At 44.9% G+C, this 22,678-nt stretch overlaps 1 protein-coding gene across 2 annotated transcripts in view; it reads left to right on the forward strand.

The window, feature by feature from the left end:
* Nucleotides 1-22,678, forward strand: part of PLCB1 (phospholipase C beta 1) — a 325,489-nt gene that overhangs the window by 205,035 nt on the left and 97,776 nt on the right. For both annotated transcript variants that reach the window (XM_084203396.1, XM_084203397.1), the window contains exons 8-10: nucleotides 2,690-2,790; nucleotides 4,161-4,327; nucleotides 17,495-17,641. In XM_084203396.1, the coding sequence (XP_084059522.1) occupies nucleotides 2,690-2,790; nucleotides 4,161-4,327; nucleotides 17,495-17,641 (415 nt within the window). The remainder of the gene's footprint in view (nucleotides 1-2,689; nucleotides 2,791-4,160; nucleotides 4,328-17,494; nucleotides 17,642-22,678) is intronic.

The raw sequence follows: 22,678 nt of genomic DNA on the forward strand, positions 1-22,678 counted from the left end.
GCAGATCTGAAAGCAGAAGGATCCTTAAATAAATGTTTAAACAAAGTTTTAAAATACCCCAATGAATTTCTGACTTTGCCATCTGATTCCCCTATGTTGTTTTTTGTGTTTTTTTTTTTTTAAATCTTGGCTAATTTTTGGAAATGGGGTTGCTTTTTGTTATTGTTGGATATTTTTTGTTTGTTTTGGTTAAAGGTGCCTTAAATAGAATTTTGAGAGCTTTATTTTAGCTGGCCTTTTGGCTGTGAAAAGTGGGTTTTGCCTTCTAGTTAATGTCGAGGTTCACAGTGAAGCACCACTGAGCTTCACTGTTAAAATAAAATAACCAGCTCTTGAGTCCAGTCTGTGCAAATAATCTGAATTAGCTCTCATGCTGCCAAATGCATAACAGACTGGATACAGATGTTATAAAAGCAGGCAGGTTAGCAGGCAAATCCTAAATCAGCAGGGCTTGAAATTAGTAGAGAGTCTAATCAAGGAATAAAATGGAATGGCAGTATTAAGCCAAGCTGGAAGTGAGGGATGCTCTGATGTGGTGCAGAAGGTTTGTGCTTTGTTCTTTGGTGTCAGAAAGAGATGAGCCCATAAGGTGTGTGGGTGGTTCCTCTGAAACGGGGATGGCTCAGACCAGGCTGAGTAAGGGGGCAGTGTATTTTAATCCCTGGGGGCAGACAGGCTTTTGGAAGCCAAATGTAGCTGTGGGAGGTTGTGCCTGAGGTGGCTGTCGTCTCCCACCTAGGTATTTGTGGTTTGTAACCCACTGATTAATGACACTGGTAGGAAATAGCTATTCAAAAGTTCTGTACCCTTATGCCTGAAGGCTCACGTTGGTTATTCTCTTTGCAGTGGGTGTTTGGAGACACCAGGGAGGCAAACTGATGGCTGTTAATTGGGTCTGAGTGGCAAATCAGAGCCTGGATCTCAGGTTGTTGGAAGACATCCACTTTTGTTCAGCTGAGCACCTTCAAATCCCTTGTAAAGAAAAAAATAGTAGCTTGATGGGGGGCTGTAGTTGTGTGGTAATCAGAGAATCATTCAGAAGCCCCTGGCTGAGGAGCAGCACCCTGCTGGACAGGGGTTGTGAGCAGAGGGAGCAGGGGAGGGCAGGGTACAGACTCTAACAGGAAAATTCCCAAGCTTTGAGAATCCCAGCCTTAAAGCAAACACAGGCGTTGGCACTGAGAGCTCCACAGGTTGAATTTTTCAGTGTCATGGAGGCAGTGCCACTGGCAGCCCTGACTGAAGGGAGCTATTTTCATCCTCTACCCTCGGCATTCCCACTTATCCATCCAGCCTTGCAGTGGCTTTGGCAGCAGTGAGTCACCTGGCTTGGGGATGGATCCCGTGTGAAACACACAGGGAGGTTCTGGCTGGGGAAGTTTGGAACCAGCTCACCCTGCAGCCACTCCCAGTCTGCCAGAAAAAGGAGGGCACAAGGGTGTGATGGGGTCACCCTAGAATGTTGGAGCCTGGAGATGGTTGTCAGGCAGAGCAGAGGAACAGCCCAGATTGACCAGTCTGGGACAGATTGCCTCCTGTGGGCAGAAACAGGATGAAGCCCTCTCAAGGCTGTGTGGGTTTCAGATGAAAGGAGACAAAGGAGGCCTGTGGCATTGTTTATTTATTGTAACCTGAAGCAAGAAGAGCACAGCAAAGTTTCCTTGGGTCTGACAAAGGCTTGAGCTGTGCTTCAGGTTCCCTTGGCAACGCTGCTGAACAGGCACCGTAATCCAGGCGCTGCTTGCCCCAGCCAGCCAGCTTTGCCAAGCAAGCAGCTTTGTGCCCAAGTGACCATTCTCCTCCTCTAGTCCATCCCTTTTTGGAGCATGGAGAGGCCTCCTGTGAGCCCACGGTGCTCCCAGAGACCGCAGCTTTGCATGAAGGACTCTCCAGCTTCATGCAAAGAACTTACCCAGTACAGTAATTGCCTCCAGTAATTTGATTTTTTCAGAGAAAAACATAGTGAGGGTGATGAAATTGTCATCTAGAAGTTGGACTAAATTTAAATCACCTTAAATTGTAGAGGATGTAAGAAGAAAAAATGCTGGCATTTTGTCTTCTGCAGGTAAGCATTTTTATCAGTTCCTCTAAAAGAAGTCTGCTTGCCAAGTGTGTTACACTGAGCGTTTAGGACAAAGACGGATGGCAAAGCTGTGCTGCTTGAGTCCTGCCCAGACTGCGGCATCTTGAACATGTATCTTCAGGAAGGAAAAGGCAGAATCACTGCTGCTCTCAGGGAACAAGCGTATGAGTAGTGACACAGTGACCCAGTTTGTTGCCCAGCTGTGTGACAGCTCTGGAAAGATGAGTGACATCCTCACCCCCTGTGGTGCTGCTGTTCTGCTCACTGAAAACCACAGGCTCAGCACTGCTGGGCTGAGCTCAGGGGCTGTTTCTGCTGTGGGGCAGGGGGTCAGGTGGGGAGAGGTGCCTTCCTCCTCCTTCCCAGGTGCTCAGAGAATGAGATGACTGTGCCTCATAGAAGCTGACAGATATATTTGTATGTACTTTCTAAAGATGTACTCTTGAAGCTGCTCTGGGATTCAGGGGAACTTACAATCCTGCAGAATCTGGGCTCCTCTAGGTGGCAGGAAGGAAATCAAAAGCAGACAAAAAGTGAGTGCTCAGTTTGCAAAGAACATATAAAAGTGCTGTTTGTGTCTTTCACTGTTTGTTTCCCATTTCACAGAATGATTCAATCCCTCAAGACGACTTCACGCCAGAAGTGTACAGAGTGTTCCTAAACAACCTCTGCCCTCGGCCTGAGATCGACCACATCTTTTCTGAGTTGTAAGGAAGGACTCTCATTGCTTTATTTATTTCTTTTTCCCATTCACTGATTTTCTGGGCTGGCCATGGCAAAGTAGGTTATTTACACTACAGCAGCATGCAGTGCTGGCCAGTGACAGATTTAAGTGTCAAGCGAGGCTGTTATTTAATCTTGGATCAAGGGCTCCTTCTCTCCCAGGTTTTTACCTCCACTTCTGATGGCTTGAATTTTAAAGGAATTTATTCCTAGAGGAGCAGAACTGCCAGGTCTTGTTTTTCTGCATTGATCAGGACAGTTTGGGTTTCCAAGAAAGTAAAAAAAGAAGAGTAATAAGCAATAACAGCACGAAATATGCATGAGAATACGTGTAATCACCCCCAAAAGCTTAATTAGGACTGGCAAAAAAATGCAGTAAGTTTTAAGATCTGTGTATGATGAATTCACACTGTGAAATTAAATTAGCAGCCAGCTACAACTGATTTCATCCCTTCAGTTCTGAGCTCTGTAACTCCTGGTGCTTCTGCCCCTCGCAGCAATCTGTGTACTTCCACTTGCAGCAGAGCCTGTCAATGGAGGCAGGACAGGAAGCAACACGAGAGGAAAGCAGTTTCCAGAGTACACCCCAGGACCCCCAAAGCAGTTGGTGAATGTATTTCAGCAACACCACTGTGCTCACATTCCCCTTTTGGAGCTGCTGTCCCCAAGGGCAGGGTTTTAGAGGAGCACTGCCCTGTCCCAGTTTGCCCCCCTGCACCCAGGAGAGGCTTCCCATTGCTCCTGGCAGGGCAGAAGTGGGTGCTGCAGGCAGCCCTCAGCCCAGCTCCTGCCCAGAGGCTTCCTGGGCTTCTGTCTGGGCACAGCCTCTACCAAACTCTGCTCTCTTCACTCACTCTCCAAAGAGGCATCTTTCTGCTTGCATTGCAGAGCACCTCCAAGCTTTTAGGAGGTTTATAAAAAAAGGACGCACACAAATTACCAGAATAATGAAATCAGGGCTGCTGTTATTCAGCAGTAAACCCAAATAGCTGGGCCAGGAATGGCAGCAGGGTGTTTGTGGCAAGCTGGGATTGAATCCCATGGCTGTTTTCTCTTTTACTTTTTTAAATAGCTTCATTCCAAGAATTCAGAGGAATGAAAGGCTTTTAGCACTGCTCCAAGTCTTCCCATTGATGCCTGTAATGGTGAACATTGTCAAAGATCTTCCTCCTAGATGCCTGATGGAGAACCTTTGGCAAAATAAATTAGTCCAGAGACAGACTGGAGTGCTGTTTTTGTTGTGTGGTAGTTTTGTATGAATCTTGTTTCAGTTTCCTCAGGAAGTTTCAGACACAGAACACGATTCAAGGAAATGTATTAAAATGACTTTGCTGTTGCTTTCATTTCTCTCCAGTGGTGCCAAGAGCAAACCCTACCTTACCGTTGATCAGATGATGGACTTCATCAATTTGAAGCAACGGGATCCACGACTAAATGAGATCCTTTATCCACCACTCAAACAAGAACAAGTTCAAGTGCTGATTGAGAAGTATGAACCTAACAGCAACCTAGCAAAGAAAGGTCAGTGCATTTCACACTCCTGCTGCACTCAGAAACAGTAACTCAACTGTCCTACATGCTAGAGCAAAAATTGGTTCAAAATCCAGCTGCTTTCCCAGCTGTCTGCTCTGGGATCACACAGGCCAGTGAGAGGTCCTGTGGTGCATTTTAAAATGTGTTTGGTTGGTGTCAGTGGGGAAGGATGGGGCTGCTTTCCCTGCTTGCTTTGCAGTGTGTGGGATTGACAGAAGAGTTGCTCTTCTATGTGACCCTCAGCAGAAACCTGACTATCACAGTGGCTGTTTACCACCAGCATCTAAAATGTAAAGTTGAAAGAAAAAAATCAGGGACAGTGGAACTTAGAGCGTGATAATTCTATCATTTAATAATACTATTAAGCCTAGCCCTCTGCTTTTGGATAAAGTGGTGTACAATGCAAGATATGAGATCAACTCAGTGTATTTCATGCTATAATCACAGAAAATTCCCTTTTGAACATCTCAAGTGTTGTCAGGACTTAGCTGGGCACTTAGCCAAAACCAGTGAAAGAACTCCTGCACAAATCTCTGCAGATTTTTGCTACCACCACAAGTCTTAAAATAGCATTCAGTTTGTATCTGCATCCTGTTTTATTCCAATCCACATATCCTGATGATTAGCCCAGCTTTTGGTGTCTTTACACCTTTGAAATTTTAGAGGCATGGGAGTATCCTGAAAAACAGATCTAATTTGAAAATAAGATGGTTTGGTCCAGAGACTGGATCAAAAAAGTCAAAAAAGAGACTCACCCAAGAGTCTAGAGGTTAACTGAAGGCACTCCCACCTCTCCCTGGAAGCCTTCTCACCTTGACATCTTCCTGAAGGAAATCGATGTCACCATCAGTCTTGTCTCTCAAACACTTCTAATTTTTGTCCCTTAAGGCTTCTTATTCTTCTAGTCCCACCCAAGAGAGTGTTTCCAGAGGTTTTGCTGGAGGGTTAAATCCTGCTTCTTGGCCATATTTATGCAAACTGTCTCTTGACGTCAGCAGGAGCAGCGCCTTGAGGAAATGGAACCACGTCGTGACCTCCTTTCTCATCTGTGCAAATATTAGAGCTGTGCTCTGTGCTTACCTTATTTCCCACCAGCAGCAGGAAAGTCTGTTACCTAAAAGATCATCCTGGTTACCCAAATATTAGCATTCCATATCAACCAAAGAAAGGATTTATTAGAAGGAGGTGTGCTGGTGTGCCAGAGTCACACCTCTGGCTGGCAATAAGGAGAAAACATGAAACAGGAAGAAGGATGCTGTGGTGGTGTTTGCCCCCAGCCTCCAGAGGGATTTGTTCACCCTGTTTACCTTGGGGCACACATTTGCTGTTCCACAGGTGCCTCTCGTCCTGGGTGTGATTTATGTTGCTCCTGAAGAATCAGTTCTCTCTGAAAATGCTGGCTTGAGCAAGGGAAAGGCAGATCACAGAGAGTTAATTCTTTCAGTGGGATTGTTGTGGGGTTTTTTTTTTCCCTTTTCAGGCTTGTGCACTGGGGTCCAGCTGGCACAACCTGAGAACCACCTCTGTGCTGAAGAACCACCTCCCTGTCTGGCAGCTGAGCTGCAGGAACTGGCAGCAACTCCAGTGTAAATCCCAAGCTTACAGCCTTAAAATGACAGGAATTGGCTAATCAGGGATGACTTGGGGACACAATATTTTCTGTGCATCTGCTCCGAGTTGGGAATGCAATTCACTGTATATTAAATGAAGTGTAGGTGTGCATTCATTTCTGCACTCATGGAATAATTGTCAAAAAATGCTTCATGTCTATAAAATGTCACCAAAATGTAACCACATATTTAGAGCAGTGATTTCACCTCCTAATGTGGTGTTCTGGAAAAGGGATGATCACCCAGGCTTCTTGTGCCAGGGTTGTTGAAGTGAAATTTCCAGACAGTTTTTGGCCAGAAGCATGAACACAGGTACCCAGACAACCTCCAGAAGTGTGATGCACGTGCTTGTTAGCTAATAAAATTCCATGCATTGAAAAGTTCTTTTAAATAAAATCAGGGATTTTTTTCCTTAGAAATGTAAATCCAAATTTATGAAGTGGAAGCCATGTTCACATCTGACTCCTTGCTCCCTGTTTGGATAGTGCTAGACCTTCACTCTTCTGATGATTGTTCTTCCTAATTTCCTGTCCCAGCTCATTGTCTGTGCACATCCACTGTACCACAATATTCTCTTCTAGTGGTTCTCTCATAGCTAATGAAATGGATTTCTGGTGAGTTGTTGTGCACTATTCAGGTGCTTTTGGGATCTCATCATTCCCCTGGTGCCCATTGTAGCCTTTTGCTGCTCACCTGCACTGTTTTACACAGCAAGCAAGAGCTGTCCATAATGTTTTACATTTCTGCAGCTCCTCAGGTACCTGGTAAATCTTTTGCTGGTGTTGGTGCTGGTGAAGTTCCTGTGGTTACAGAGGTCTGAGTAGAACTCCTGCCTGTGCTCCTGCTGGTCACTGATGTATTTCAGGTGCATTTATTGCTGGGATACAGTGGAGCTTTGCAAAATCAGCAGATAGGTGGGCTTGACATCTGCATAGGTGAAGTGTCTGCAGTAGTGTTTTACTGTGGCCCAGGGAAGCTGTTGTGATTAATGCTTTGTGTGGTGCTGGGAAGGAGATTCATTCCCTGCAGAACTGTTCCCTTATCAGGTGGGAGCAGGAGGAGGCCCCTGGTAGTGCTGAGCAGTCTCTCCCTGTGTGCTGGGGGCTGGGAGGCTGCAGAAGAATTTACCACAGATATGTGTGTTTCCCATTCTGCAGAAACACGTGCCTCTTCCTCACCTAACAGTGCAATTCATTTCTGAAGGTTTCTGAGTCCAGAAGGAGCTTTGAGAGCTCAGATCCCAATGTTCAGTTGAAAGCTTTCATTCTGAAAGCAGGTGAGTGCTCTGGAAACCACAGAGCCACAGCCCTTGGGTCACTTCCACACTCCAGAAGAGCTGTAGCCAGCACCAGACTGGAAATGAAAGCAGGGAGCAGCACAAACCCAAGGTCTGCTTGGGAAAGGAGTGTGAAAAAACTAAAGCTATAAAATGTGTGTTTCCACATTGTCCTTGGAGGGAGCAAGGCAAGGGCTAGGTTATTATCAGTCTTTATTTTTAGAGTGGTTTTTGTGGTGCAAGATTTCAAAATAGAGTGTGAAAGTGCTTTAAGTAATGGCATAAAGATGTTGATTTTTTTTTTCCCTTGTAAGGATGCATTTATTTAAATATTATCTCTGCTTCTTTCATTTTAAAGGGCCAACCCTTTAGATCTGCACAGAGGAAAGGAGCTTTCCTCTTACATTTCACAGTGTTTCTTTCTCCAGATTTTCTCTCTATTTGCTGTGTGTCAGCTTTGGTTTGACATGCATTTGTAAGGATTGTAGAGGAGCTGGTTGCATGACTCTCTCCATGAATTCCAGTATCATTTCTGTTTTGCAATGCAGATTTATTGGTAGTTGTTGCGCTGAGTTTTTCTTAGGTAATAAAATAAATTAAGCAATTATCATTCAATTAAATTACATTTAATTTTATACAGCATCTATTGTATGTATTTTTCCCATGGCAGCCTTAACACCAGGCAGTATTCACTCCAGCATAAATGTATTTTTCCTCCTTTAAACTTCTATGCAGTTTAAACAGTTTCACCCCACTGCATTAAATTCACCTTTTAGTAACTGCTTAAGAATAATTGCACCCTGGATTCCTTTGGTGGCAGAAGGGGGTCATTTCCTAGGTAACAGATTTTTATGGCAAAAACAAGCACTGTGCAGCCATGGCTCTACTTTTAAGACATACTTCATAATATTTAAAGCATAAATTCAGACATATAAATCATTCAGGCAAATGGTTGGTATGAAATATTTGTAGGAAGTGTTACAAAACAGTTGGAATTCTTTGGCCTCCCAACTGGAACACTGGAAAGTGAGACTACTTCCCCAAAAGCCCATTAGCTTTGGGGTTGTCAGTGTTTTCCAGCATTCCAGTTTTACAAGAGAAGAGCTCTGTGCACTGTTTCTGTCTCAAATATTGACAGAACAATAGATCCCAGTCATGATTTATTACTCTTTGAAATGTTTAAGCCACACCAAAGTTATAGACTAGCCCAGGCTGTCAGCAGCAAGTGCTAAGCTAGGTAGCTTACCAGAAAACCTTTTTTAAAAAAATTGTTTTAAAATATGTGTATATATATATGTCTGTGCAATAAGTGTTAGCATGGATAACGTGTCAGCATAAATAAATTAATGTAAACTATTTGTCAAAATGAGTTCGCAAAATGTGTTTCTGTAATACACTGGAGGTTGCTTTTTCTAGTTAAGCTGTAAAATTAATTTCAGATCTTGAAGTTGTTTGGAACATCGCATCTCAAGTGAAAAACTAAATGTAAAAACCTTTTAGAACAGAAAGTCCTCAATTATAAGGATTTTTTGCATCTGTTTTGCAGGTAAATTGTGTCATCTTTGAACTCTACCAGCTGAAACAGGGATGTGGACTAGTGATAGTGGATTTTGCAACCCTGAACCTCTACTCTGCTGTTGGCAGTAGAGATAGTGAAAATACCAAAAATATATTTAGGGTTCCAGGGAGGGCAAGTTTTGTGGTCTTCAGTGTATAATGCAGCAGTTTGAAAGAAGCCTGAGCTTTGCAGAAATCCATTTTGGACCTGGTATGTGGCAGCAGGAGTAGCTCCACTGACCTCAGTGAAAGGTGCTGAGTGTGAGCTGGCCCTCACTGCCTGTGGCACGGGTGTGCAGGGCTGCAGAGCAGAAACCCCTGGGGCCAGGGCAGGCCCTGCAGTCAGCCCAGCCCTGTGCTGTCCAACAGGGAGGTGAGCACAGAGGTGGCTCCTGCTCCACAACCGGAGCAAACCCTGCAGGCAGCCTTCAGCATGTCCCAGCACTGGGAGCGGCTGAAGGAGCCTGGGCTGACAGGAACACAAAGCAACACAAGTTTGTGGGGTTTGCAGCCTCATTCCCTCCCTGAGCTTTTGCCCAGGGATGAGACTCCCACGTCAGTGCTGCATTTCGGGGGTTATGCAGAGATACTTTCCTGCAGTTGCCTGCCTGTATTGTGTTTGACCTGGCCTCAGACTGTCAGAGCCCATAAATAGAAAACTTAGTCCAACAGTCAAACTGTTTCTTTTGTGCTTGTTGCTGCCTCTTTTATGGAGCACGGGGAAGTATTCAATTTTAGCAGCAGAATTTATGATTTGAAGATGAATATTAGATAAGGTTTATTTCTGAAAATGTGAAGGAGCCTGGACTCGAGTGCTGAAGGAAACAAACGCAGATACAGTTAGGACAAACATGGCACGGTTTGACTCTTCATGGGGAGTTGTACCAATGCCCTGCTTTAGCTGGAAAGGCTCCTGAGGACACAGGCAGGGGAGGCTGCTGGGTGACATCCAGGACCGGTGGCACAGGGGTCACAAATGGGCTGGCTGCCACTGGGCCATCTCCTTTAGTGTGGCATTTCTGGGTTTGCCTCCTCCCCGGGGGCTGGGCTCAGCAGACAGCCAGGCTGCTCCGAGGGAGCTTTGGGATGGGCACTGTCTGGCAGGGCAGGGCTGGGCTGGGGCACAGCACCCGTAGGAGGAGCTTTCCTTCTGGGGGCAGATGTAGTCAGCCAGCAGTGCCTGCAGCTGCAGAACCAAGTTTAAAGAACAGATAAGGAAGGCTCTTTAAAGGGACTAAAATCCCTTCTTTTCAGTTTATTTGCACTGTCTTTGCAGTGCCACCCCTTTATTCTTTTCTACTTTTCTTTAATCTATTTTCAGTTTCAGGAGTTTGTGGAAGTAGAAATGTCACCTGTGATTTTTCTCTTTCAGATTGTTTTCAGCACCTAGAGCACACTGACACTCTTCTCTCTTCTCTTCCCTTGATACTACAGGGCAGTCTTTTTGGCAAGTGCATTAATAGCTTATGTAGAGAAGTATCACTTAGCAGAAAAAAATACGTATTTTTTGGATGTCTTTTAGTGCAACTTAGCAATTGGAAGTAAGCCAACATTTAACATTATTCCATCTCCCAGGATCACTCTGAGGCATTGTACAGAGGATGTTTTTGAGAGGTTTGGCAAGACAGTGACATATTCCAGTGATGTCCCTCTTTCAAGTCTGTCAGAAGTAACTGTAGTATTGCTGGGATGAGTGGTGTTTTTATCTGTCTGATTTAAATCCTTTCCACTCAGCTGCCTTAGGAATCTGCCATGTTGCAACGTGCTCATTCCACTGCTAGCTAGGGACTGGTGTAAAGGTGGTTTTGTAGTGGTTTTGTGGATTTAATTGGATCTAAACTAACTGTCTTCTGACACGCTGTAAGGGATATCCTGTCAGAAAGAATTTCTGCTACATCTCTGCTGAGAAGTCAAGAGCAGAGGATGGGTTTGTGGCTGTAAAACCTGCTTCAGTCTTGAGACTTAGGAGAGATCAGTTGCTTGGGGTTTTCCCCCACTCCTTAACAATTACTGGTTATTTAAGTGTGCCTTCTGACAAGTTTAGCATCTGCCTGCTGAAGTTTTAGAAGCTGCTCCAAGACTTGTTTTCCTTATCACGAAAGCTCTGCTCACCAGAATCTCTGAGCTGTGACCGTGCATTGTAACAGCTGAGGGTTTTAAAGCTGCTTCAGGCATTTAAAGGATCAATAGCCATCCAAATAAATGTGTTTCCAAGGTATAAATTTTAAGGAAGAGAAAGTGTTGAGTGTTTAGAATCTTCCCTGCATCAATGTGTGTTTTGCTGTTTTCTAGCACCACTGGAGAAAAATACCTCCTTTTCATAGGCTGTGTAGCCCCTGTGGGTTAGAGCCCTTCCTTCCTGAGAGCCTGAAAAGGGCTGGAAAAGCCTGTGACTTCTAATAAAATGAGTAAATAAATACCACACTCAACACTGCAGTTGGCTTTAAGACCTTGTTAAACCTGGATGGTTCATGCCTACAGGCACCAGTGAGATTTGGAATGCTCTTTTCCTCAGGTGCCACTCCATCTTCTTTTCCCTTGGAGATGGCAGTGTCCTTGGAATGCTGCTGAAGGTTTAATTCTGGTTTAAGTAGATTTGCTCTTTGGCATGGCTCATGTGGAAGCTTGTAGGAAATATTTCTTCCCTGGAGTGAATTCAGTGTCTTGGGCTGCAGTGCCTCATCTCGATGGTTCAGAGAAGTGGTTTTCCATCTGCAGACGTTTTCTTGCCACCCCCCAAAAAGGTAAATAAATGTATCCACTCTTGGTTTTCTCTGTGTCCTTGTCCAGATGATAAAGTGGACATGAAAGCTCCATTGGAATGGCAAGCATTCCTGATTTAGACACCCCAAACTCTGCTGTACTTGAGGAGCCTTCCTGTGCACACAGCTCTGGACCTCAGTGTCCTTGGGCACGCCGTGTTTCCCCAAGGGTTAACAGGTACTGAGCAAGCTCTCCTGTGGAGCCTCCTTAGACACACCAGCTTTGCCTGCCCCTGCTTTCCCTCCCTGACTTGTCATTCAGTTCTCATCTGCTTCTCAGGGGGATAGATTCTTCCCTGCTCCCCTCTGTATTTTGGATTTTTCTGTGCTCTAGTGATTAGCTATGTAGCTTCAATTGTTAATTGTGTGTTCTCATTTGATTTGTGTCCCATTCAGTAAGCATTTATCCTGATCTTGTATCAGCATTTATCCCATATCTGTAGGATAAGTGATCCTGATGCTGTATCATTCTCTGTCTGTGTTCACATGTGTACCCCTTCAAGGCTGAAGTGAGCAATCTTGTTCTCTTCCTTTCTTACTGAGGGAGTTTTCCATTTCTCTCTCAAGAACATGTTCCCCAAGACAGCTTGTTTTGGTTTGTGGCCAGGTAACTGTAATTACAGAAGGCATTTCAGTGACCAGAACTGAGGGCAGGATTGGATCCATTATGTTTTCCTCCAAGTTTAGAGAAAGGAAATGAGATTTGAGCACAACAGGATATTGTCCTGCTTTGATTTTAAAGGATTTAAGCAATGAGACAAGCAATAAATCCACTGCAAGACTGTTTCCTAGCACACTTAATTGAAGCACTGCCAAGCTTTTTCAGACACTCACCCCAAGTTTTCTAGAGCTCACTCTGGTCTCATTACCTGTTTAATTCCTTTTTCTTAATCACCTGTTTTGATGCAGCTTCCTTTACAGATGGGTTGCTGGTCTCTGCTTCTCAGGGTGATAGATTCCTAGGCATCTTCTTCCCTGCTCACCTCTGTGTTTTGGATTTTTCTTTGCTCCAGTGATTAGCTATGTAGCTTCAGTTGTTATTTGTGTGTTCTCATTTGATTTGTGTCCCATTTACCTGGTTCATGACAGCTTTGCCCTCTTGTTTTGCTAACAGCCACCAGAGTGCTGTCTGGTTTTTAAATCCCGTGTTGTTGATTCTACTTTTTCACGTTATTAAGGACTTTATGAAACCAGACTTACCACTGATCAGTGTTCAGCCTCTGGACTTTTTGTGCAGTTCAGCTTTCAAATTCAAAGAAAGCCTGATCTTTTAAGCTGACCTCAGTTTATTTCTATCTGAGCTTTTTTGCAGATTAGTTTTTCCAATTAGGAAAAATCTGAGTTTAAAACTTCATTAAATGCTTCACTAATAACCAGATGCAATAATTCAGATATATTGCTGTTTCTCTAGTTATTAATTTGATAAGGCTGTCTGACTAGTGTGAAATTTTGCCCTTACTGATCATTGAGAGAACTGCTGAAGGAGCTGCTGATGATTTCTGCCCCTGGTGTGTAAATGGGGGCTGCTGCTCTGATATTTTGATATATCTGCAGATCCTGACCTGAGGCCTGAGAGGCTTTGCCATGCTCACTGTTTTGTCTGAAACAAAGCAGCACTAAGATAACTGGGGTGAGGTCTTTACCCAGTTGTGGGCTTGGGGTCTTTTCAGCCTGGGCTGGGCTTGTACAGTGTTCTTTCCTTTTGGTGACTTGGTCACCAAGCGTGGCAAACAGTGGCCAGTGCAGTGGGACAGTGCAGTGGGACAATCCTGGACAGTGCAGTGGGACAGTGCAGTGGGGACAGTCCTGGACAGTGCAGTGGGACAGTGCAGTGGGACAGTCCTGGACAGTGCAGTGGGACAGTGCAGTGGGGACAGTCCTGGACAGTGCAGTGGGACAGTGCAGTGGGACAGTCCTGGACAGTGCATTGGGACAATCCTGGACAGTGCAGTGGGACAGTCCTGGACAGTGCAGTGGGGACAGTCCTGGACAGTGCATTGGGACAATCCTGGACAGTGCAATGGGACAGTCCTGGACAGTGCAGTGGGACAGTCCTGGACAGTGCATTGGGACAGTCCTGGACAGTGCAGTGGGACAGTCCTGGACAGTGCAGTGGGACAGTGCAGTGGGACAGTCCTGGACAGTGCAGTGGGACAGTCCTGGACAGTGCATTGGGACAATCCTGGACAGTGCAGTGGGACAGTGCAGTGGGGACAGTCCTGGACAGTGCAGTGGGACAGTCCTGGACAGTGCAGTGGGGACAGTCCTGGACAGTGCAGTGGGGACAATCCTGGACAGTGCAGTGGGGACAGTCCTGGACAGTGCAGTGGGACAGTCCTGGACAGTGCAGTGGGGACAATCCTGGACAGTGCAGTGGGACAGTGCAGTGGGACAGTCCTGTCCTGCCCAAACAGAATACAGAGAGAGAAACTGCACTTAGCCCCCAGCAATACAGCAGTAGAAATGTGTCTGGAAAGGCAGGCAGCTTTCAGCATCACTTGGTGCAAATGCTGCCAGTGCCACCAGAGTGGCTGTGGCACACTGTGTCCCACACTGTGTGAATTTCATGTAAATTCATCCTGGGAGCTTCTCTGCTGGCTCCCAGAGCCAGAGAGCAGGCAGTAGCTAATGTGTGCCCAGTGTCAAGAGACACAGCAGGACTCTGTGCATCCTGCTCCACGCTGTGCGTGAAATGTTAATCCCTAATGAGCTGTGAAGTGCAGTGCTTGTTTGTGAGAGAGTGCCCAATGGGATTCACAGATCTCTCCCTGGATTATCAAGTGTCTGCTTTACATGTTGGATCCTTACCTTCAAATTGAGAGGACTGCTCAATTGTGTGGGATTACAGCAAATGTGATTATTGTTACAGACTGCATTGGAATAAACCTGATTTCACTGTCAGACAAAATACTGTTGCAGTTCTGTGCTGCTGACTGGGAGATACAAGGTGCCAATTAATTGTCTCGTTTCCTTTTTGTTTGTTTTCTTTTTTGCTTTAATAACATCTCTTGGCACAATCATGCTTTCCAGTTACATTATAACTGAGTGCATAACAGCATGGGTGTAAACAAATGGGAAGCACTGTGAAGTTTGCAAATATACAGATAAAAATGTTTAAAATCCGTGTGGCCTAACCTGTTGACTGTGTACAAGGGAATGCACATTTTAATTGTCATACAGATCATCCACAAATGTTAAGGGACAACTGAAAGCTGTTGTTAAAGTTGCAAGAATGAAATGCAAAGAAGTGTTCACATAGGTTGTCTTTTCTGCTGTCTGCTGTGCCTCTCTTGCTTTCCATCCCAAGACTTTTCCTGGAGGACTAGAGGGCTCCTGGGAGCAGGCTGGCAGAGCCTAGGAAAATTAAGTATCTGCACATCCAGCATGCCCACCAAAATAAGGGGATGGAGTTTAGATCAAGCAGCTGTTTGAGAAGTTCTCAGGGTTAGCTGCACTTTTATTAAATCTCCCCCAGACTACTGCACTGCTGGTGTTTTGGTCTTGGACCTCTGCAGAGGGCACAGAACTGCAGGAGAAGCTTCTTTGGGAAGCTGGAGCCTGCTGTGAGCCCTGATGCCTTTAGGAGGTGTTGAGTGAGCAGGGTTTGTTTACATGCTGTGCTGAGGAGCTGGCAGGCTCCCAGGGACACAGGAGCGTTCCCACAGCCGGGCACCACGCTGGCCATGCTGGCTGCTAAAGGGGCTGGTGAAGCAGCATCTTGTCAAGCTACCTGTGTCTTATTAGGCAGTGGGAGAAGGACTTGTGTGTCAAGAGCAGCCTGGGCTTCTTCCAGCCCTGGAAGCTGCATGGGAACAGATTTCCATGGGCTGTCACCCGTGTGTGCCCCAGCACTGTCACAGGCCCCACAGGAGAAACGTGCCTGCTTCTCTGGGTCTGGCCAAACAGGGCTAGGAGTGTGTTATCACACTATCCCTGTGTGAGAACACAGAGTCTGCAAACAGAGCAGCCTCTGAGAATGCATTCACAGAGCACAGTCTGTCCTACCAACCACTGCAGTGGCTGCAATTCCTGCTTCACGGCAAACGTGTGATCACCATCTCCCAGGCATGGGGAGATTGCAGATCTCATGAGCTGCAGAAGAAAACATTTGGATTGATGAATGTTGGCAGGATCTAAGAACCATAGAAAAGAGGATTCATTAATTACCCTGGAAAGTCTTTGAATTTTTGATAAATCATTTGCCAGAAGTGTGTCACCTGCCTGAAGACTGCTCCCAGGAAAAAGGATCTGGGATAACAGAAGTGGCTTCTGGTGTATTTAGAGCAGCCAAATGTTGACTAGAAAAGAGCCTTCATGCTTGTGGACAGAGCAACAGTTACATTTTTATGTGGTTTGCCCTGAACCAGGAACATTCACGTATTTGATCAATTGTAATAGATCTTGAAAGGTATGGGATTGTGTGGCTGGAGTTAGTAAGGAATTCCTGTGAAATGTGTAGAACTTGGCACTTCATTTGTGCTTTTCTTTTTCCCTCCCTTGTAACTATTTTGCGACAATCAGGTGGAGCCAGGGATGCAGAAAAAGATCAGGCTGCACAAACACTTCCCGTGTTCCATATAATGAAGCTGGTCACAGTCAGGAAATTCAATAGAACCTCTCAACAAACTCCTCTTCTAGTGGGAAATTACTTCTCCTTCCTATAAAATTGTAATGAAAAAATGCCAGATTCTGTTGACTTCACTTGGTTCCCAATGTGGTGGGGTTGTTTTTGATCTCTGCATCAATTCCACCACGCTGAAGTTTGCATGGAGCAGCAGTTTGAGGTGTTCTGTGGAAGCCTTTGCTAAGAAACTGCCTCAAGGATTTCTGCATGAGTGCACAAATACACAGAGAGGCGCTTCCAGACTTGGCAGTGCCTTTCCAAACTCCTGGAAGTTTTTAATTCAGGTGCATTTCTAGAGTTAGAGCCAAGCCTAGATAATCTTTGTGCAAGTGTGCAGCTGCACATTTCTAATTTAGAGGTATTGGGAATGTCTGTGGCTAAGAATATATTATACACTCTTGTATTTCTCCTCCACACTTGTTCTTATATTTTTCAGGCCTGTTCCAATGGACAATAAAAGCATTAAAATAGATTTGTTATTTACCAAACTTTAGCTGGCCACTTACGTGTGCTTTGGGAATCAAGTCAAAAATATGCAAAGTGTGAGGGGAGAAAAGTGTAGAGTGTGAGAGAGAAAAAGGGCAAAAGTGCAGAAAGAGTGCAAAGTGGGAGGGGAAAAAAAGCAGAGTGAGGCAGGGAAGGTGCAGAGTGTGAGGGAAAGAGGACAGGGAGAAGGGAGGATGAGGAAGCTCTTGCCCTCTTCAGCAGGAGGTGCCTCTGTGGCGCTGAATTGTGTTGAACATTTCAATTGGCCAGGTGTCTCAGGAAAAAGGAGGCATTTTTATGTTTGTGCTGCTTTTAAGTGTTTTGTAAACCACTACTGAGTGACCCCATAGGGAGGGGAATTGTAATTAATCAGATAAATTAGGGAAGAGGTGTTTGAAGGGGAAGAAAAATAAATTTCTTGTGTTGGCAAGCTCCAAACCCTGCAGAGAGAAGGATCTCGCTGAGGGCTGTAGCTGCTGACACGGCTTCTGCTGTGGTTACATCCCAAGAAGAGTCATCAAATTTACCTTGGCAGTGGTGAGAGGAAAAGACAAGCCAATTAACTCTACAACTTGAGCCATATAAAGCACAGTGGATATTTTTGGAAGTCTCATGAAAATTTTAGGGCAAAGATAATTTTAATGCAAAAAGCCAAAACCAGAGAAAGCGTGAATCTGTCATATCCCTGTGTCTGTGCATTATGTGTCTCCTCTCTCTTTACTTTTAGTACCTAAACATACCTTTAATTCTTTCTGTGGCATCTCCAAAGCTGAAAGGTGGCAGCTGTGATGTGCATGTGGCAGCTGGAATAACTGTGCTGTGCCTGCTGTGCTCTCTCAGGACAGATTTCCGTGGATGGCTTCATGCGCTACCTGAGCGGCGAGGAGAACGGCGTCGTCCCGCCCGAGAAACTGGACTTGAACGAGGACATGTCTCAGCCACTGTCACACTACTTCATCAACTCCTCACACAACACCTACCTCACAGGTACAGCACCGTGGCACACATCTAATGGGGACCTTGCAGAAATCCTGAGTGTGTTCTCAGTGGGAACGTAAAATAAAATAAAAACACTGAAATCAGCAGCCTTAAACAGAGGATGGAGTTCGCTCTTCAGGGAAGCAGGGGTGGCACTTGGGTTTTGTTGCAGCTGCAACACAAGTGCATCAAATATACTTCTATTAACAGGTGAGCAGCAGCTGCTTTGTTCAGAAAAGGTCTGGTCAGAAAGCCAGTGAAGTCCCTGGAAAGTTTCCCTCAAATGGGATTCCAGATTAAGGCCCATCTTTAGGGAGGAGAATGAACATTGTACTTTTTATGGCAACAAAGACAGCAAGGCAAGTGTGCAAAGCAGAATATGGGAAACATCTCTGTAGCTCATAAATTTGCCCATAAACATTAAATCTGGCAGCTTGCTGTGCTCCATGAAATTTGCTTAGATTCAGAGATTAGGGAGGTTCAACGTGGCACATAACTTCCTGACAGCCCATAAGTGCAAGGAGGGAGATCTGTTCCCCGACAATGTCTGACATCTGAGCTGAAAATTTTAGGTGCTGTCCTGTTTTAAAAAAGGCTGAGCACCCAGAGGCTCCTGTTAATTAGAGTTACAGTCTGAACTGTATTGTTTGCACAGCAAAGTCAACAATGCTTTAAGGCTCAGAAAAAGCTAAGGCAGTTTAGGAATTTGACTTTTGGCATTTGTTTTCTAGTCCAAGGTTCTGTTAACTCCTGAGAAAATAATTGTAAATGGACTGTTTGAGTTTGGTTTACGTAGGAACAAATGTTTGGGGCAAGCAGATGTGCACAGGGGGTTCTGTCCTGTTTGATTTGATGGCTGCTTTGTCCTGTCATGTTTGCTAATTACTTAGCATTATGTTTAATTTTAAAAATGATGCTGCTCTGAGTGCTAAAAATGTGGTTTATGTGTAATGTAGGCTTCTTAATGCTATTAACAGAGTGGCCTTAACTGACCAGCTCCTTCAGAATGCCAGTTTGCCAAAACATAAACAAGCCCAGGCACTGGTAATGCCCACTTTAAACAGACCTCAGGGGAGTTATTTTCATCTGCTCTGTGTTTGTTACAGCTCTTTCTCCAGCACCTTTGCCAGCGTTCTCAGAGTGAATGAACTGTCATTGTTTCCATTAGACACCATTTTTCAAGGGTTTCTGTCTCAGCTGTAAAACGTGTTTTGTGCTAGAACTTGTCACACAAGTATTTGTTTTGACAGGGATTTTCTTTCTCTGAATTAAAAGAAATGAAAATCAGTGTGGCCACTCTTAAGTTATGATTCCAATATGCAGAAATTTATGCTCTTTGGTGGAGTGAAGACATGGCCAAAGCAAAAGCAATTTTTAACTGTGATGCTTTGCAGACCTCGTACCTCCAGTATGGACTTTGTTCTGTCACTGAGGATTAGTTGGTGCTTAAACCAAATGCTGCAGCTTTATACAGATGTTCTGGAAGAAAACAGGCAAGCTGCAGTGCTGCAGGGAGAAGCACAGACCCACAGGAGGTTTAAAGACCATGCAGTTGAAGGTTGATCTGAAGAGATAAAAGACTGCTCTCCCCTCTACCAGCAGGAATTTATAGCCAGGTCCATACCACAGATTTCTATCAGGGCTGGTCAGCACAGAGATGTGTTCCAAAGGTTTAGAGGTACAGAAGCCAAACCTCAAAAGAATTAAGGATGGGAATTCATGATTAGTCCAACCTATTCTAATTTTTTAGTGGCACTACAAGTGACCTCACATGTCTAATTACTTACCTTGACACTTGCTACTCTTGCTTTGACTTGTAGGTGAAAGTCTGCAAATCATCTCAGATTGCATCTGCAGGTTTCTTTGCCTGCATTTCCAAGGAACTTCAGAGGCTATACTTGGAAACATGATTTTCAGTCTTAATTTGACAAAATATTCCTAGCTTAGTAACCTGAGGGAGTAAATCAGGATAAACCCAGGGGGGGATAGTGCAAGAGAAGTTTGAAACTCTTTCCAATTCCTTTTCAGAGTGCATGTGTTCACACTTACAGGCACAAACCACGAGCCCTCCCCTTTCAGTGGGTTCTTTATGTTCAGTGCATGTGTGGCAGCTGACCGACAATGGGATTAATGATTTGATTTTTATCTGTGCATTACAAAAACTGACAGCCTGGGAGTTTGCTCTGAACCTGCAGGGGACACAGCAATCACACTCCCATTTGCTTTCTTCCTACAAGGAAATAAAATGATTGAATTTATGAGTGGCAGGCTATTCCCCTTCCCAAAAGAGTTTGAAGGATGTGCTCAAGTGCTCATGGCTTTGGAAGGGAAGCCTTGGAAGCACCTTTGCCCTGACTGAGGCCATGAAATAGCAACTAGTCATGTAAGAATTATCAGGACAATAAGAAAACCATTCAGCCTGGCATTACTTTATGATTACTGGGCTTAATGCCCTGCCAATTATCTCTCCCTTTGTTAGTTTTTTTAACTCAGAAAAAGCATGCACAAAGAAACAACATTATAACATAAAAAGCACCATGTGCACACTCTGAATTTATTTTTAATTATGCTGATCATTTTCCTAGCCTTTAGTAGAAACCCTTGGCAGTACATCAAGTCCTGATTATTTATTTAGAAGTGTTACTGCTTTCTTTTTTCTTAGGGAAATGTAATTTTTAAGAACAAAGGTAAAAGCCCATGAAGAAAGAAGTGATTTGCAGTGAACCTAGGCTAACTTAAAGAAATGTCATCCTTGAGAAACTTTTTTTACTGTCTCATCTTTTTTTTGTCACTGGTATCATATTTATTTCTTTATTCCTTTGAACCCTTGAAGTGCAACCCTGCTTTTTCCTGGAGTCTCCCCTCAGGATTGTGCTGTGGGCACAGCAGGGAGTGATTTTTTGGGCAACATTTCTTTCAGCAGCACCCAAAGTCAGAGACAAATGATGACATGTCACACTCAGCCTTGCATGTTTTGAGGGCTGGGCACCTTGCTGTTGTTTATGGGAAGTGCAAAACACTAAAATCACACACCTTTAACACGTGTTTTGGCTAAAAGGAACAATAATCTCAGCTGAGCACATGTGGCCAGAGTGGGACTACCCCATCCACCCTCAGCCTGTGCTTCCCTGCTCACACCCTGGTATTTCAGTTGTTCCTAGAAAAATGGCTCACAGGGGCAGTTCCTTTCTCTGGTGCTGCCTGTGAGCTCTCACGTAGCATCCTCCAGCTCTTCTGCTCCCAGTGCTCCCACTGTTGCTGCTTATTGGCTGCATTCAGCCCTTCTCTGGAACCTTCTTCACCTCAGAGCCTCCAGGGCAGGTTCCAGGCTGACAGCAGCCCAGGGAAGGGGAGGAAAGCTGGGGACACCTTCCTGCTGCTGGCCACTCCAGAGTCCTGCTTTGGTCCAGTGGCAAGTGCTCAAAGCAACAGGCAAGGAGGCTGAGAGCCTGGTTCTGGCTGGCACACAGGCAGAGCAGAGTGGGTCACAGTGTGGGCTCTGATCCACTCGTCCTGCACGTGGGAAATAGCTCAGGAGCAAAATAAACTCAGATAAACTCAGGGCTGGCTCTAAAAAATCTCTGCTGGCAGCACCTTGTGTGGCTGCTGGAGCGAGGAGCTGGGCTCCCAGCAGTGTGGGGCTCTCAGTTTGCAAACCCCAGGGCCTGATCCAGGGCACTGGTGCTCCTCCAGGACTTGTCTGGAGAGAGGAGATGGAGCAGCTCATGTTTGTGCCCAGCAAGGGAGGATGCAGGCATCTCATGCCGGGAGAAACTGCTGGGACAGAGGGAAGCAGCAGCCTCTGGTTCTAGAACAGTCAAGAGTCGGGGGATTCCCAATAGCTGGATCCAAAAATCCCCCAGTCTGGGGAGGAAAGATGTCTTAAATACATAGCAACCACATTTTAACTCCATGTACTGCAAATAACTTCCACTTGGGAAAACAATGGGGGATGAAGCCAGCAAGGATGCACTTCCTGAGACAGGAGCAGCTTAAAGTCACAGAAGTGTGGAAGTGCTCTGCGTGGGGAAACCTGGCTCATGTCCCCAGCTCAGATCAGTCTGTCCTGTCACGTCTTGTTTAGCCAATCACATCTTTCAGAAAAGGGAATTTTTTGTCAAAATCCATTTCTCCTTAGCCCACAGAGGGTGATGGGATGCAAATGTTATGCATGGTGTTACTGTAGACACTGCTTGTGTTGTAGAAGGGAATACATAATGCTTTCAATTTCCAGTATTGAAAAATTGATCTCTACTCAGGCTATTAAAAATATACTGGAAGTGTTCCCTTGAGTGTCTGTGTTATCACATTTTAGAATGCAAAAGGGGTATTTTAAACTAAATGCAAACAGGGACTCACACAACAGACATTTCTAAATAATGTATGCAAAACCCCCACATTTGGGAGAACATTTCTCATATTCTGTATTTCAGAAAAACAAGCTGTTGGGACTATTAAAACCTGTGCCAGCATTTTACACTCTGCCTGGGGGTCCTTCTGAAGGTTGTGTGGTTTGGAGGATGAATATCCTCTTATCCTTTGCAGGAATCCTTCCAAAATGTCTGAGCCTTATTAATAAGGTGTGGGAAGTAGCAAGTGATGCATGTCATGATTTACTTAAGCACTTTGGAAGGTGAAGGATCTCGGAGCCCAAAACACTTAGCACTGATAACCACCAGGAGTCTCTTGGGAAACAGTTTGTTAATCCAAACTCTGTGTGCTCTGAGGGAAAAGAAAGACAACCTTAGAGCAGCTTTCCAAGTGAAAATGGGGTTCTTCAGGCAGTAGAGTTCAGTGGATCCCTATGAGAGCCAAGATTCCATCAGCAGATGCTCAGGGATAAATACATGGAAATGTGAGTTGTTATTCCCTGATCCCTGCTTATGCTTGTTTGCACCCTGCAAAGAAAAAGAACCACTACTTAACCCAGACATTGGAATTGCACCAAAAAGGTTTTTGTGTTAGGAAAGATAATCTGCCATAATCAAAGGTGAAACAGGAAAAAGCTAAATTCCAAAAGAAAAAAAGAGACATGTTGTCACTTTG

The sequence above is a fragment of the Fringilla coelebs genome (genome assembly GCF_963513975.1).
Source record: "Fringilla coelebs genome assembly, chromosome: 3".
Classification (NCBI taxonomy): domain Eukaryota; kingdom Metazoa; phylum Chordata; class Aves; order Passeriformes; family Fringillidae; genus Fringilla; species Fringilla coelebs.